This window comes from Erpetoichthys calabaricus, chromosome 8, assembly GCF_900747795.2.
Source record: "Erpetoichthys calabaricus chromosome 8, fErpCal1.3, whole genome shotgun sequence".
NCBI lineage: Eukaryota > Metazoa > Chordata > Cladistia > Polypteriformes > Polypteridae > Erpetoichthys > Erpetoichthys calabaricus.
In genome coordinates, this window is record NC_041401.2 from 134,217,547 (window position 1) to 134,234,810 (window position 17,264).

At 39.5% G+C, this 17,264-nt stretch overlaps 1 protein-coding gene across 1 annotated transcript in view; it reads left to right on the forward strand.

The window, feature by feature from the left end:
- The window catches only part of LOC114656608 (unconventional myosin-X-like), a 441,287-nt gene that overhangs the window by 148,651 nt on the left and 275,372 nt on the right, over positions 1–17,264 (forward strand). Inside the window, exon 3 of the mRNA XM_051931412.1 lies at positions 14,030–14,188. Within this exon, the coding sequence (XP_051787372.1) occupies positions 14,030–14,188 (159 nt within the window). The remainder of the gene's footprint in view (positions 1–14,029; positions 14,189–17,264) is intronic.

Below are 17,264 nucleotides of genomic sequence, written 5' to 3' on the forward strand. Positions count from 1 at the left end.
CATTGTGAAGATTTTTCTTATTGTAGCCTACTACACCACAAGGTTTACTGACTTCCACATCTCCCCTGACACAAACATCGACATTTGTCACATTGCAAACAGTGCTTAGGGAGGGAGACATCTGTCTTGTTGTTTTACTTAATTGCAATCATTTTGCCTTTTTGACACACAGCTCACTCCACTACAGCAAAGCTTGACTCGTCCACATGGCCAGAGTCACCAGACGTATCACGGCAGCTTGGTCATACAGTGCTGTATGCATCAGTTTTCTTTTGAAGTAAAATCTCAAGCTGTTCAAGTGAGGTATAGAAATGGTACATCACTTTTCAGGAACCTTGGTCAAGCAAAGGGTCCACCAGTGACAGCACAGATGACTTAGTGACACATATTGACTGTAGTTGCCATTCCACCTGGTCCTTCTAGCAGTGCAAAAATCGAGTTCCAGATGTATCTAGTGTTTGCGTCACATAGCATGCAAAACCTGATAATGAATTGTGCCCGTTTGGATGAAATGTATTGTATCCATGACAGCTTCCTCCTTTAACCCATAAGACATTTGTCAATGTTTGTGACACAATCAAGAACATACATCTTCCGCATGCTTTTAATGATCACCTGATACATATTCCACTGTTGGTTCAGTCCAGTGCTGGGTGATTGGCTTCCTCAGTCATTGTTATTAGTGAAATTCAGGAATTTCCTAATAAGTGAAAAATGACACTCGCTAATTTTATGGGAAATAGTGTCTACAGCAACCAGTTTGTGGACCAGTGCCATCTCTGAACTGGTTTACCCATTATATGCTACAGTACCAAGAGACTGAAAGCACCCTTACGTGTCTACAGTGGCAGGCTGCCAGTAACTGTGAAAAGCAAAAGGTTTACTGTGACTTTTTCAACACTACTCTCTCTAGTTCATATCAACAACTGTTTTCTCCCCAGACTGACATTGCAAATAGTCCAGATAATTTTGATGAACACACATTTTTAAACTGGGGTCACCCATTTATGGGCAAAGAGAAAGCATTGGATTGTCAGCAGTAGTATGAAGTCGACACAAAATGTGAAAAATCATTGAAACTTGGCAGATCGGAATCTATTGAATAGGTGTCAGCATCGATGTCCGTGTTCACGTCTGATGACTAATTCACATGATCATCATTACCACTTGATTCAAGCAGTAGTTCACTTTGTTTGTTTTAAGCTGGCTTTACAGCTGTTTGTCTGCTGTCGTGATTTTGGTTGAAGGCTCTGCCCCTCTAATAAGAATTCATGAGTTACCATAAAAGGGCAGAATGCATAGAAATAATGTGCAGCTGCTTGTTAAGTCATCCACTAGATGGCAGGAGAATACAGGAGAATTATTTGGGCTTAACTCTGTAAAGTGGATCATTACACGACACCCTGAGTCTGACATGAGCTTAACTGTATTTGCAGAGAATTCAAAAGCAGAGTCATGCTCAAGGTTAATATTAAGTAGTTTAATGAGCTTCAATTTAGGATATAACAATGTCTAAATTTAGTAAAATAGTGCATGTTTTGATCCTCATTTAGAAAAAGCTCACAGAGGTGAGTGCAAATCTGAGCCTAAGAGAAGGCTGTATACTAATATTAAATGCTTTGCTCATCATGGACTGATGAAAGCTAAGTGCACTGTACACTAGTGCCATAATTGGTAAAAAAAAAAGAAAAAAAACCCCGATCTAAATCTGTTAGATAGATAGATAGTTTTCTCGTAAAAAGCAGACTATCTATCTATCTATCTATCTATCTATCTATCTATCTATCTATCTATCTATCTATCTATCTATCTATCTATCTATCTATCTATCTATCTATCTATCTATCTATCTATCTACAGTGCATCCGGAAAGTATTCACAGCGCATCACTTTTTCCACATTTTGTTATGTTACAGCCTTATTCCAAAATGGATTAAATTCATTTTTTTCCTCAGAATTCTACACACAACACCCCATAATGACAACGTGAAAAAAGTTTACTTCAGATTTTTGCAAATTTATTAAAAATAACTGAGAAAGCACTTGTACATAAGTATTCACAGCCTTTGCCATGAAGCTCAAAATTGAGCTCAGATGCATCCTGTTTCTCCTGATCATCCTTGAGATGTTTCTGCAGCTTAATTGGAGTCCACCAGTGGTAAATTCAGTTGACTGGACATGATTTGGAAAGGCACACACCTGTCTATATAAGGTCCCACAGTTGACGGTTCATGTCAGAGCTCAAACCGAGCATGAAGTCAAAGGTCTGTAGACCTCTGAGACAGGATTGTCTCGGGGCACAAATATGGGGAAAGTTACAAAAAAATTTCTGCTGCTTTGAAGGTCCCAATGAGCACAGTGGCCTCCATCATCCGTAAGTGGAAGAAGTTCGAAACCACCAGGACTCTTCCTAGAGCTGGCCGGCCATCTAAACTGAGCGATCGGGGGAGAAGGGCCTTAGTCAGGGAGGTGACCAAGAACCCGATAGTCACTCTGTCAGAGCTCCAGACGTCCTCTGTAAAGAGAAGAGAAACTTCCAGAAGGACATCCATCTCTGTAGCAATCCACCAATCAGGCCTGTATGGTAGAGTGGCCAGACGGAAGCCACTCCTTAGTAAAAGGCGCGTGACAGCCCGCCTGGAGTTTGCCAAAAGGCATCTGAAGGACACTCAGACCATGAGAAAGAAAATTCTCTGGTCTGATGAGACAAAGATTGAACTCTTTGGTGTGAGTGCCAGGCGTCACGTTTGGAGGAAACCAGGCACTGCTCGTCACCAGGCCAATACCATCCCTACAGTGAAGCATGGTGGTGGCAGCATCATGCTGTGGGGATGTTTTTCAGCGGCAGGGACTGGGAGACTAGTCAGGATAAAGGGAAAGATGACTGCAGCAATGTACAGAGACATCCTGGATGAAAACCTACTCCAGAGTGCTCTTGACTTCAGACTGGGGCGACGGTTCATCTTTCAGCAGGACAACGACCCTAAGCACACAGCCAATATATCAAAGGAGTGGCTTCAGGACAACTCTGTGAATGTCCTTGAGTGGCCCAGCCAGAGCCCAGACTTGAATCCGATTGAACATCTCTGGAGAGATCTTAAAATGGCTGTGCACCGACACTTCCCATCCAACCTGATGGAGCTTGAGAGGTTCTGCAAAGAGGAATGGGCGAAACTGGCCAAGGATAGGTGTGCCAAGCTTGTGGCATCATATTCAAAAAGACTTGAGGCTGTAATTGCTGCCAAAGGTGCATCGACAAAGTATTGAGCAAAGGCTGTGAATACTTATGTACATGTGATTTCTCAGTTTTTTTATTTTTAATAAATTTGCAAAAACCTCAAGTAAACTTTTTTCACGTTGTCATTATGGGGTGTTGTGAGTAGAATTCTGAGGAAAAAAATGAATTTAATCCATTTTGGAATAAGGCTGTAACATAACAAAATGTGGAAAAAGTAATGCACTGTGAATACTTTCCAGATGCTATCTATCTATCTATCTATCTATCTATCTATCTATCTATCTATCTATCTATCTGGATGTACAATAAGTTCAGTTATGGGGTACATTTAAAAAAGCCATGTGGTTCCAGTCACATGATTGGTAAACAAAAACAAAACAGCCTCTAAGTAAAAACAATGAACGTATTTAATGCATTTCATGGTAAATGCCTAATAGTGCGCATGCTCTAAGACATCTGCAATGCTACATTTGGTCATACTGCCTTGAATGGAGAATCAGTTGTTTATGCTCACTAAATTTTCCTTCTCAGCCCCTATTTTACGCACCCTCCATAAATGTATCTACTTAAACACTATTTGCTAAACACTGTATTGATGTATTGTATAGCTATATTTTTTTTTTAACCTGCACCTTTCTTTTGTACTTGGATGGAAATACATAAAGCATAAAATGTTGAAATAAATGGAAGCATACAACAGTTTCATCAACAATACATTTTTTTATTCTGTTTTAACAGAAACTAGACATCACGATTGAGCATCAGTATGCATTAAATGCACGAATACTGCCAAATTGCTATATTATAGCCAAGGAAAGATGGCCTCATTAAGCATCAAAGTTTTAAAAAGTTGCTAATTTCACAAAAGTTTAAAAAATTAATTTCAGAAAAAACATGGCAAGTTTATTGTAATAAGATATCAAATATCAGTTGTAATTTTGTAGCTCAAATTTTGTGTAGGGAAATATTGAAATGGGCCTCTGGTAAAATTTTAAATTCCAGATATATTAAATACACTAGAGTAATAATGCATATCAATTTTACATACTGTTCATACTGCGGTGGGTTGGCACCCTGCCCTGGATTGGTTCCTGCCTTGTGCCCTGTGTTGGCTGGGATTGGCTCCAGCAGACCCCCGTGACCCTGTGTTCGGATTCAGCGGGTTGGAAAATGGATGGATGGATACTGTTCATAATAATAATACATTCAGTAGCAATGCATAACACCACATATTTCTGTGAAGAATCATAGAAATGGAGTCAGATGCAAATCTGAAGTCTAAACGATGTCTCTTGACCTTCCTCCTCAGTGAAATGACTTGAGGCGTGCAGTTGCTTGTTGTTCCATATGTGCCTGTTGGAGTGTGTGACAGAGAGTAGACAACTTGGCAGAGGTATTCGTATATACCAAATTCAAAATGCTCAAGTATCACTGAACAATACTGGCTAACAATAGCTGCCATTTTTCTGTGTTAATATGTGAGACTTCAATGAAAACAGACTGTTCTTTATGTTTATTTAAGATTTCCTCTTATATAATGCACTTTATTCCGCACACTTGTTAAAAGTATAGGTGGTATAGTAACTAGATATTATATTCAAAGTCATGCATTTACATATTTTCTGTTTACCTGCATTGCAGGGAGGAGAAATAATAAAGTATGTCGATTATTGTAGTGCCTCACAAGTCCGTATAGAAAGGTATTACCACTATTCATAGAATCATCCTAGCCAAGCTGGAAGTTAGAAGTAGTGTTTTAAAAGGAGCAAAGATTACAATAGGCCATCTTTTTAACTATATGTGCTTGGCCCCAAGTGCCAAGTGTTGTACAGTAAAACCTCGATAACCTGTTAGGGGTCGGGACCGAGGCTTTGATGGATAAGAGAAAAGATGGATGACAGAATTACTACTTTAAAAATGATATTCAATAAATTGCTTTAGTAAATAGTTGCATTTATTTGATAAACAAAACTATATTAACCAAATATAATATAGAATTAGTGCTGGGCGGTATACCGGTTCATACCGAAAACCGTTTTTTATTTTTGTTATGATATGGATTTTTCTTATACCACAACACCGGTTTAAATAGCCTAAACAACGTTCGGAACGTGGCGCAGCGGGGAAATGTTTAAGGGGGGGAACATTTTCACTGCTACATCGCTAAACATGCATGCAACAGAGTCCATGTGTTAGTGGAGGTATTGCGTGGTGAAAATGAACAGAGAACATTCTGAAACTGACGCTGTAGCAGTCGATATAGTTGAACATGACACAGAAGAACTTTTGCCGAATAAAGAAGTCATGTCTGTTGTCTGGAGATACTTTGGTTTTAAAAGGTTGGATCTGGACCAATATTATTTTCAAATGTGTGAATACTGTTTCTGTAGTATTGGATAATACTGCAAACCAAGTAGCACTTGTTTTATTTTATTTTTTTCAATACTGTGTAATGTACCTGGGTACTGTGCAATAGTGTGATGATGCTGGTCCCCTATAGACTCCTGCTTCCCACATGGGAGTCTGTTGAACCAACACCATTGATGAGTTATGACCGAGATGAGCTGGCAAATCTCAGCCAGCCAGGGAATGGTAGAAAGTGCTCAAGTACTTTTATTAAAAACAGTCAAAAGTAAAACCAAAACTGTCCATTGTGCAGTGTTAAAGAAGAAAAAAAATACAGTACCCAAATAAATAGCAAAGCCATAAAACCAATGAAACGTGGGGATAAAATCCATAATAAATATATTTGTTAAAATAGAGGTTAAAATGCAGTCCCTCTTCTCACCCGATCACAGCCCACCACCTTCTGTCTCCCTGGCTCACCCATCACTGATGTTGCTGCCGGAGCCTCCGTAGCAGGAACTCCTTTTTGCCAACCCCAGTCTTGGCTGCCGCCACACTGCGCAGCCAGACCGTCTCAGGTCAGCACACTTCCTGTCTTCCTTCACGCTCACTCAGTCACTCCTCGGATCCATTAGGAGGTCTTACATCTCACTCGCCCCACTCTACACGCTTAGTCAGTGGGGCGAAACAGCCCCTAGAGCGCCTCAGCCTGCACTCCCTCACGGATCCCCAGCTCGTGCTGCCTTCTCCTTCCTGGTGTCTGGATCGTCTCCCATGACTGCCTTTTTCCCTTCTTTAACCTTCTTATTTTCTATCTTTTCTTTTTCCCTTCCCCTATCCTTCCGGCTCATAAATATACCTGTACATCTCCGTGGGCGCAGCGCCTTAATCACACAACGCAGGAAGTCGATGAAGCAATTGAGAACGATCGAAGGTGCAGGTGTAACTCTGCCCAATTACCTCATTAACTGCCCATGGTCGTGCAATCGTGCCCACGGAGACGGACACGGCTAACTGGATTTAAAAACTTGCCTTTTTTTTTTTTTGAAGCAAGCGGACCCGCTATACCACAAATAGCATTATAAATGCAAGTTGTAGTTTTATTGTTCATGTATATAGCTTAGCTGGAAGCAAGGTCCATATTAATGCAATTTGCAATATGATGGTTCAGCTGGTAAAGACGCCATCACCAAGTTGCACTTGTTTTATTTTATTTTTATTTGGTGAATACTGTGTAATGTACCTGGGCTTGAAGTAAAAGTATTATTACTGGAAGTTGCACTATTATTTATTTTATTATTTATTAGTTTAAATATTATGCAGTTTAATGATGGTAAAGTTTTGTAAAAAGTCTCTTTAACGTGTCAGTGGACACAGATTGCTAATATTAGCAGAAAGTGTAGTTGGTTTACAAAAAAAATACTATTTATTCATTTTTTTAAGATAGCTTCATTGCAATACAACTTTTGATAAACACCTCTGGATATTTTACTACGTCTAAATGCCTCTTTGGATGGTTGAAAATATGTTGTCAAAATTATAGTTTAAGTTGTTTGCAAAATTTGTTCAATAAAAAGGTTCTATATTTTGACTGCAACTATTATGCAATGTGATTCCTTCACTTCATTAGTGCCACCCCCTTGAAATCTATCACTTTATGGGGCCATGCAAACCTGTATTAATACTTGTGTGCACATTAAAATGATTTTTGTACAATTCTCATGACAGTGGAATAGGTTATTCTTAGCTAGTCTACTGCAGTAATTGCAGTGGAAAATGAGGTTAACATCCACTCATGCATGGGAAAAAAATACAATTGAATACCGTGAAACCGGTATAATTTTAAAAAACTACTGCGATATAGAATTTTGGTCATACCGCCCAACTATATAGTATTAACAAAACTAATTAATGTATATAATATTGTAATGACCAGTGTAATATGCACAACTCGGAAGTAATGGAGTTTTCTGTGGTTTCTTGGAGTCTGTTCCGTAACAAACTGCACCCTTTTCTTATACTCCATTATCTGGGTTATGGAGCACACCTTCAGAACGGTAAAAGAAAACTTTCCCTACACTCACTTTATCTCCTTTCACTTACATTCTGTATTTCTCTGTATACCGCAAATACTCCTACTTACTGTCTCCCGACTCCCTACTCAAAACTTCCTTCAGCCGCACTGTCCTTTTTGTCCCAGCTTTTCCTTTCACTCATCTCCTAACAGTTGTTTCCGCCTCTTCAAGAACAGAAGCCCTTCAGCCAGTCCCATCACTTACAGCATTCCACCCTTTTCTGCTCCCCCACAGCCCATCAATATGTGCCTGCACATTATAAATTCTGTTATATTTTGTTAATATATAGTAAAGAAAATTACAGTACAGAAAAACATTAACATTAATACAGAAGAACATTACTGTCAGTGGTTTCCATTTTTAACACATTTTTAAATTTTGTCGGCATCTTGCTTTATATCATTCACTGTTGTCCTTCCTACTCCATTAATTGAAGCAATAATTAAGCACTTTCGCCGTTTCGTAAACGTTTAATAATTTCAATTTTTTGTGACAATTTCAACACCACATCAGTGTATGGCAGATAAATTGAAAAAAGGAGAAAAGCTATGAAATACTATTAAAACTGGTACATAATTGACACTTTGATTTCAAAATGCTGCAAGACCTGTGGTGCAAGGGTAGAACACTGCTAACACAAGGGAAAGTTGTTCCAATGTGCATAAGCTCGTTGCATACCGCATGGTAGTAGTACAGTAATAGGTAGGCACTGGTGTGTGTGTGTGCAGTTTTTTCTTGTGGCCCCGATGGTTAACAGTGACTGATGGTTAACTGAATGGCAGATAATTAAGGTTTTACTATATTTGGTTCTCCTCCTTCTCTGCATTAGACCCTACAAAATATCTTCAGACTGAGCTTCACCAGACACTTTGAACCAAATGACATATTTTGGCAAGTGTCACTGCATTCCTGGCATTAGGACTGGGTCCAGATAAATAGTCCCTTTGCTCTGGATGGGGCTTATGTTAAAAGGGGGGGTAAGTTGTGTTCTAGTTCTAGAAGGATCACATTTAGTTTCTCAAATGGAGACTAGCAGCTGTACATTAGAAAAACAGTTTGTCCTTTCTTAGACAATGGTGCCTATAAGAGTTTGCCATTTCTGTCTTCACATTTTATTAACATTTAGTAGGATGATCCCATACCTCAAGGTATCTTGTGTCAGATACTGTACTACAAGAATATGTGTTGCTGAGTTTGCTGTATGCCATTCAGTCCCTGTAGTTGTGAAGTGAGAGTTGTGTCTTCTTGACATCTAACTGCCACATCAAGGTGTCAAATGATTGGGATGAGAATTAACACCTCAATATATATGGTTCCATCCCAGACATGAGCAGCTTGTTCTCCACCGATGAAAGTGGAGCACCTGTTCCAAAAAGTGTTCAGGTTCATTGGAGTGTTATTTATGACTGTAAGTGGAGTTGTTATGGGATTGATCAAAGGAATGGTCTAGCAGAAGCATGCAAAACTTCACTTATTAGTCACTCTATGTCCACATCCTCGCTGTTTGTTCTTGACTTTATTTACTGACCCAAGAAAATGAGGTTGCAGGTACAAGTCACAAGGTTGCTGGGTTCACTTACATCAAAAGGGTGACAAGCTTTTCAATGTGGGCACAACTTGTAATAGAAGCAGAAGCTGCTACTTCTTTGGGTGGAGGGGATCAAATTGAAGTTTTAGGCGTATCTAGCAAAGATGTTCCCTTGGCTATTTTCCTGAAAGCTTGCAAAGAGCAAACCCAGGAGTCCTTGGAGGGATTTGTTTTCCAGGAAAAATTATTGCTAATATGAGGCAGCACCACTGTTAGGGCTGCTGTTGTGGTGGTTTTATTGCTGATGGCTGATGCTTATAGCTGTGCATTCTTATTGGCTAATGAGAGTCTTTGCAGTAAACTCTCTTACTCCGAGTTAGAAAAAGCTTTTAAAAATATTCCCTTTTTTTGGTTTCTAAACCTCTCCGAAACAGATGGCCAGCCTTTTGTGTCTTGCTACTGTGTAGATGCTTTGTGCTACCTCTGTACGGACTTTCAGTTCCTTTTGTACAACTCCTTTCAAGCATTAAATGGCCCATAACACACCATCTGTGAGTACTGTTTGACAGTTGATGCCAGACAGCGGGATTTAATTCTGATCTCTTTGGTGCAGAATGTTGCTCCAGGTGGCTCCAGCTGCCACTACACCTTAGCTAAATCTTTATGCCTACATCAACAACCAATCCCAGAGGAGAATTCTTCAAAAGTGCCCCTTTGCAAAGGCTGATATTTTGAAGCTATCATCTTGTTTTGGAGGTTACCTTGTGGCTTTTCAATCCCCCACCCCTTTCACACTTCCCCATTTGACTGTCTGCTGTGAGGTCCTGAAACTTAACGGTAGGTTTTCTTGCATGTATGAAGTAGTACTTGCATCATGTGCAGTCACCTTGGCCTAATTGCTAACAGACAGACTGAGGAGATCGTTCCTCCCCCAAACTATGCGACGCTTCAATTCCACCCGGGGGGGTAAACGTTAATATTATTCAAAATTATTGTCTGTTTTTAACTGCATTTTTTATTACTCTTTAATATTGTTTTTTGTATCAGTATGCTGCTGCTGGAGTATGTGAATTTCCCCTTGGGATTAATAAAGTGTGTGTCTGTCTGTCTATCTATCGTAGAGTGTTCTCTTAAGTTCATATTTAGGTTTACTGTCATTTGCACTCCGCACAGAGATTTATACATATATGCTGTCAATGGGCCATGACAGCAGTATAATAGAAATAACAAATGGTGAATCCAGTACTTTAAATAGACTTCTGTGTTATATTGGAACTGATATCTCTAAATGAATGTCAATGTTTACTGTTCACTGTAACCACTAGCCAGTGAACAAGGTCACTAGTTTCCTACCTTACTTCTGCCTTGTTTCATTGAATATATTGGAAGGCTAACTATAGTATAGAGTAATTCAAGATAGGTTTTGTATGATACAGTAAATTTACAGATTCAAATGTAGTTAAACTTTTGTTTCTTTATAGAAGCACTTGCTGTTGTACCCGTCTAAGAAGGGTTGAATTCTAAGTACTTAGCGTAGACCTTGGTGCATTCAGCATTAATGTTTGCAGCCCACCATCCATTTGAAATGTATCTTGTAGTACATCTGTCTACTAAATAATAAAACACGTAATAAGCACGAACAAGCCAGAGTACGATGGAATCTGCATATTCAAAAATCTTTGATTTCACCCATCCACACTTAAACATCATGCCTGTGCTTTCAAAGTATTCATTTTTGTTGGTTGAAAATGCTGGTATAGTGTGGATGAAAGGTGAAAATTGAGAAAAATGCCTGTGCTTTTAAAGAAAAATGTAGGAGTTTGGTAAGGGCCTTTGAACTGAAAAGGTCTCAGAGGCTGCTTCTTTCTTTGTCATCAATTTGTACTGAAATGTTTTTTTTTTGTAAGCTTTTGATGATTTAAAAACTTTTAAAAATGTATTAAATATGTCTCATATAGCCTCACATATTCACAAGCTTAAGGTTTTTAACATACACTGTAATGCCAAAAGTATTGGGATACCCCTCCAAATCATTGAATTCAGGTGGTCCAATCACTTTCATGGCCACAGCTGTATAAAATCAAGCACCTCGGCATGCAGACTACTGCTTCAAACATTTGTGAAAGAATTTGTCGCTCTCAGGAGCTCAGTGAATTCAAGTGTGGTATCGTGATAGGATGCCACCTGTGCAATAAGTCCATTCATGAAATTTCTTCGCTACGAAATATTCCACGGTTAACTGATAGTGGTATTATAACAAAGTGGAAGCAATTGGGAACAACAGCAACTCTGTCACAAAGTGGTAGGTCACGTAAAATCACAGAGCGAGGACAGCGTATGCTGAGGCACAGTGTGCAGAAGTCACTAACTTTCTGTAGAGTACTGTATATAACTACAGACCTCCAAAAGCTCAAGAATAGTTTGTAGAGATCTTCATGAAATGGGTTTCCATGGCCGAACAGCTGCATCCAAGAATTGCATCACCAAGTGCAATGCAACACGTCTGATGCAGTGGTTTAAAGCACACCACCACTGGACTTTAGAGCCATGGAGAGACGAATCATGCTTCTCTGTCTGGCAATCCGATGGACAAGCCTGGGTTTGCCAGTTGCCATGAGAATGGTACTTGGCTGACTGAATTGTCCCAAGTATAAAGTTTGATGGAAGGGGGGGGATCATGTTGTTGGGTTGTTTTTCAGGGGTTGGGTGTGGGCCCCGTATTTCCAGTGAAAGGAACTCTTAATGCTTCAGGATACAAAGTCATTTTGGACAATTTCATACTCCCACCTTTGTGGGAACAGTTTGGGGATGGCCCCTTCCATTTCCAACATGACTGCGCACCAGTGCACAAAGCAAGATCTATAAAGAAATGGATGAGCGACTTTGGTGTGGAGGAACTTGACTGGCCTGCACAGAGCCCTGACCTCAACCCGACAGAACACCTTTGGGATGAATTAGAGTAGAGACTGTGAGTCGGGCCTTCTCATCCAATATCAGTGTCTGACGTCACAAATGTTCTCCTGGAAGAATGGTCAAAAATTCCCTTAAACACACTCCTAAACCTTGTGGCAAAGCCTTCCCAGAAGAGTTGCAGCTGTTATAGCTGAAAAGGGTGGGCCAGCTCCATATTAAAGCCTATGTATTAAGAATGTGATGTCATTAAACTTAATATGTGTGTGTAAAGGCAGATGTCCCAATACTTTTGGCAATATAGTGTAATTTGTAAGTGGTGCAGGAAGATAATTTAGCCTCTCTGACTGTTGCCTTTAAAAGTTAAAACTCTGTTTGGTACCAGAAACGGAGTGTAGACATTCATCTAAAATCTGTTTATTATATCCAGTTTACATTTACACAACATATTTAGGCAATTCTCTTCATTTGTCCACCTGTCTGTCTTTAATGATTTGATCACAATCTCTGAAACCAGATTCTTGTGTGGTGTGTGTGTGTGTGCGTGTGTATATATATATATATATATATATATATATATATATAATATTTTACTGGGTGCAGATTTAAAATTTCTTTTTGATATTACCGTTAACTTCTTTGCACAGCACTTTGTGATAGGATTAATCTAAACCTGATGTTCATCTATCAGTGAGAGTACTGCCAACAAAGACTATGGAAACCTATATGTTGTGCTCATCTGAACAGGATGCTTATGCTTGTGGAGATGATAGGCATGAGATAGAGGATACGATACCAGGTTAGAGATGTAGTGAGTCTCATTTGTGTAACAGTGGTGGCCCAAGTAGAATACCATTTGTTAAATTTGGAGAGACTGAGTTGAGTAAAATGCTATTGGTTATTTGAATCTACTGTGTGTGGTACCATGACTGCACCACACCAACAAGTAATCAACTTGTTTAGACCCTGGGAAAAACTGAAGAAAGGCAATTAACATGATGTCAGAATTGTTTGGTAATTTTTGAGAAAAACTGTTGCTGCTAAGCTTGAACCCAATTATTTTTACATGTTTTAAAGCTTGACGTTTATATGATAATTAAGCAATTCAACACTTTGTCAACAAGTCAAGGAACAGTCCTTTTAGTTTAAATCAAATAGCTACTCAAGCCCTAATCTCCCACAATGCACATTCACTAGTCTGGGTGTAGTGTTTCCTTTACTTCATGTGAAATAATCCGTGCTGAGGAAAGTACACAGTTGTAGCTGCTACCTCATTTTGATCTCTTAAGTTCATACTCTTTGCATGAGATACATTTCCTCTTTACTGAAATAATATGCAGAGCCCAGAACAAGATCAAAGGTCATCTGTAAATATCTTGCTTGTGTATCCCAAAAGCTTCCTGCTTGAGAAATAGTGGATCCATTTCAAAGCAAGTAATTTGACAGCCTCCAAATATCTGCTGAAGCTATTTGGGCCCACAGGATACCTGTGAGTTTTGTAGTGTTGCTAGCTTTGTAGTCGTACACCACAATAAGCCATGGAATGAAAAAACACAGGTTGATATGACTGGTTAACTGAGGGTCAAAGAGAATGGTTTAAAATGAGAATGCTAAAATGTGTATATAGTATGCTACTTTTACATGAGACTTTGTGCTTAAGGAAGTGAAGGCTACTTCTCCAAAATCCTAAAACCTCATATTACTAGTTTTGAAAGTCAGATATTCAGGATTTAATTTGCCTGTGCTGTTATTCACCTCATGTTTTGGGGTTGGTTCTTTTAAAGTGTCTGCTATGACTGATCAAGATTCCTTTTGAGGGTTGTGAGCAGCTAGAAATGAAAGCTGTCATGTTCTCCTTCTCATGTTGTTGATTCTGAAGCTCACCAAGATGCAAACTACAAGACCTGCTCACCAGAGCTTTGTTTCTTTCAGGTGATCCATCTGCAGCAGTCATCTGTCACCAGGGAGAAGGTATTCCCCATGCACCAGAGCAGTATTGAAGGGGTGGAAGATATGTCCACCTTGCTGGATCTTCATGAAGCTTCCATCATGCACAACCTGCACCAGCGATACCAGCAAGATAAGATCTATGTGAGTATATTTGCTCGATTTTAATCACCCCAATCTTAAAGTTTGAACTCCTTCAATTTGTTTTCATAATCTGTTTGCATCAGTCTTTAGAATAATTATGGTAGCTTTTTGTGGTGTTTGTATAACAGTATGTCTTCCATGTGATATGGAAATTAAAGTTTAAACAGACCTCACCATAAGTTAATTATATACAGTCAGTAGATTAAACACCATCTCTCTAGGCATCCAGATTTCATATACTCCATCTTTCTGTCTAAATGACCACTCAGCCAGTGTGTTTTGGTTTATGTGTGAAAAGTCATGCATGCAGGATCCTGCTAGATAAATAACCATATACATTTACAACATCAGCTACTTACATAATAATAGTGTTGGCATACTTAAGGTTTCAGGCATCGTATTAAATCACAAGGTGGGAACAGAACCCAGTGCATGAATAGTTGTCATGCTGGTAAATTTATCGTTCTAAAAATGATACAACATTGTATGCTCATACTGACCCTCTTAGAACCATCAATTTCATAAATGAAAATTTTCAGAAAAACATTTGAAATAATAAGAGTAAACAATAAGAAAAAAAATTAATGTCTTTTTAAAAAAAAAAAAAAAAAAAATAGAAGGATTTTAGTTCAAACCAGAGCAGTTTTGTAATATCTTAAAGCTTGTTTCAGTGGGGCCCTGCGGGCCTCAACCTTTCTAGACTTAATATTTTGGATCAAATAGGATTCTAAAGTACAAGTGTATACTTCTTAGTGTTAACAGTAGAGAGGAATCAAAAGTATGTTTTCGAATGTGTTCTGTGGAAGTTTATATTTCAATATCTGCACACTCAGTTAATGCAGAAGTTTCGTTAAATTGTTTTGTGTGACATTCTGTAATTCAGATATCATACATTAGAAGAGTGTGCTGTATTATACTCTACATACTGTGATGTTGCAGTGTTGAAGATAATTCTGATTTCTTTGTACTTTGCCATAATTTTATATGTAATTCAGACTGAGAGAGGATTCCCGCGAGTCATCCCCAAGCCGAAAAAGAAGCAGAAAGTAACCAACTTTCTTGTAAAAGAAAGTAGCCAACTTTATTGTAACCAAAATGAAATAGGCAGTCGGAGTGAAACACAAGGAAACAACAAAACTAAGGAGAAAAAAACAACCCTAATGTCTCTCTCTGGGGGGCCGCAGTGACTATGGGTTTTTGTCACAGACACTTTCTTAATTTCTGGCCTGTAAATGCTATCAATTTAACAGAATGCTTATGCCTTAATTATGATTGGCTTACCTAATTGTGAATCCAATTGCTGAAGCCAAAGAACAAAGATCTACAAAGAAAGCCAACAGATGACCAGGTAACTCATGGTTTTAAACAGTCCAACCAATCTCCTATGAAGCTGTTAAATGGGAGTGAGCAACATTGGACCTCCAGTACTGCAGACTTTTGCCCCAACCAGATTTCTTAATGAGAAATCAAGTATTGGTCATGCAGCACTTACTGCTCAAGCAAGGTTTATACACTTCATTTTAGTTGTCTTGCTTATTAAGAATTCCCACACTTAATTGCACTTGGGCTGATGTTTAAATAAACAGCTGGCTTGGAACAAAAACCTACAGCCACTGTGGCCCTCCAGAACTGACGTTGCTCACCTGTGGGTCAGGTCAGTGTGGTTCTGAAGCCCTTTATCCTTATAAACAGCCCCGTTTCATCTCCAGCACCTCCTTTTTTGATCTGGCTACTGTTCCTTCTGCCAAACAAGCTACTACTCTGATACCAACTCCAAGTTCATCATACTGGCAGTTGTGTTGTTAAGAACTGGCTTGTGTTAGCTTCCAGGCAAACCCTGAGAAATGCCTTTGTGGAGAGGTTTCACATTGCTATAATGCTTTGGGAGCAACTTCCATGCTGGCACATGATTGGCCAAGTATACACTATGGAAAAGGGCAAAATCAATATATCTTCTTTGGTTGCTGTAAATGGGGATCAGCAGAGCAAAGTACAGTATTTCACACTTATCTCTCTCTTTCACTGTCTAACTAGATACAGAGATACATAATATATAGTATTATACTCTTTTGTGTATTGTGAATCTAGTGCTTACTACCTTGTGTATATGTATTATAGTGCCTTTGATCTCTATCTTTCTAATCTTCCTTTTGAATGTGTATTAAATATAGCTGCTGACAGGTGTGAGTGATGAACTAGAATTGCATCTGGGATGGACCCTTCTCCCTTCCATCCATCCATTTTCCAACCCGTTGAATCCGAACACAGGGTTACGGGGGTCTGCTGGAGCCAATCCCAGCCAACACAGGGCACAAGGCAGGAACCAATCCTGGGCAGGGTGCCAACCCACCGCAACCCTTCTCCCTTGCTTGGCCATAATAAAGGAAGGTCAGCAAGGGAGCAGCAATATTCCCCTTCCATGACAGGATGTGGACACTGTGCATCTACACCTGGACTGGCACTCTAGCATCCAAGGAGGGACACACTAGTTGGGCTTGGTAGGCAGGAAGAACAGGACAGTGGGTGACTGCCTGCTATGGGCTAGAATGTCCCCCCGACCCCAACCCATACACTGGTTCACAGTGTCCCATCTGGTGAGCCCCAGTATGGATGGATGCCCAGAGGGCAGCATGGAGAAAATGGTCCCATGGGGCTGCCCTGCATGATTCTGTGGGGGCTGCTGGGGGAAGCTGTCATATATTGAATGAGCACTGGAAGTACTCCAGGCTTGGGAGTTAAGAGCATCTTCCAATTGGTCTGGGGAGTCCAGGTTGGAAGCAGAGCTGGGCAACACTCGTTTAGGAGGAGTGGAGGAGCAGAAATAAAAAGAAAAGGAATTGTTTGTGCTGTGTGGTTGGAAATGAAGCCCATGGAAAAGTACTTTTTTTAAAACCATTCATTGTGAACCTGGAACCTGCCTGTGCAATCATGTCTGGTGTTTGCCACTCAGTTTAATTAGAAACCATAAATGAGTCTATGGTATGGTAAAGACTCCCTTTAGGGAGATATTAAGATCCAACCAATTTAGTCTATTGCCTATATTAAGGACACTCAATATGTCTAGTGCAGGATACCC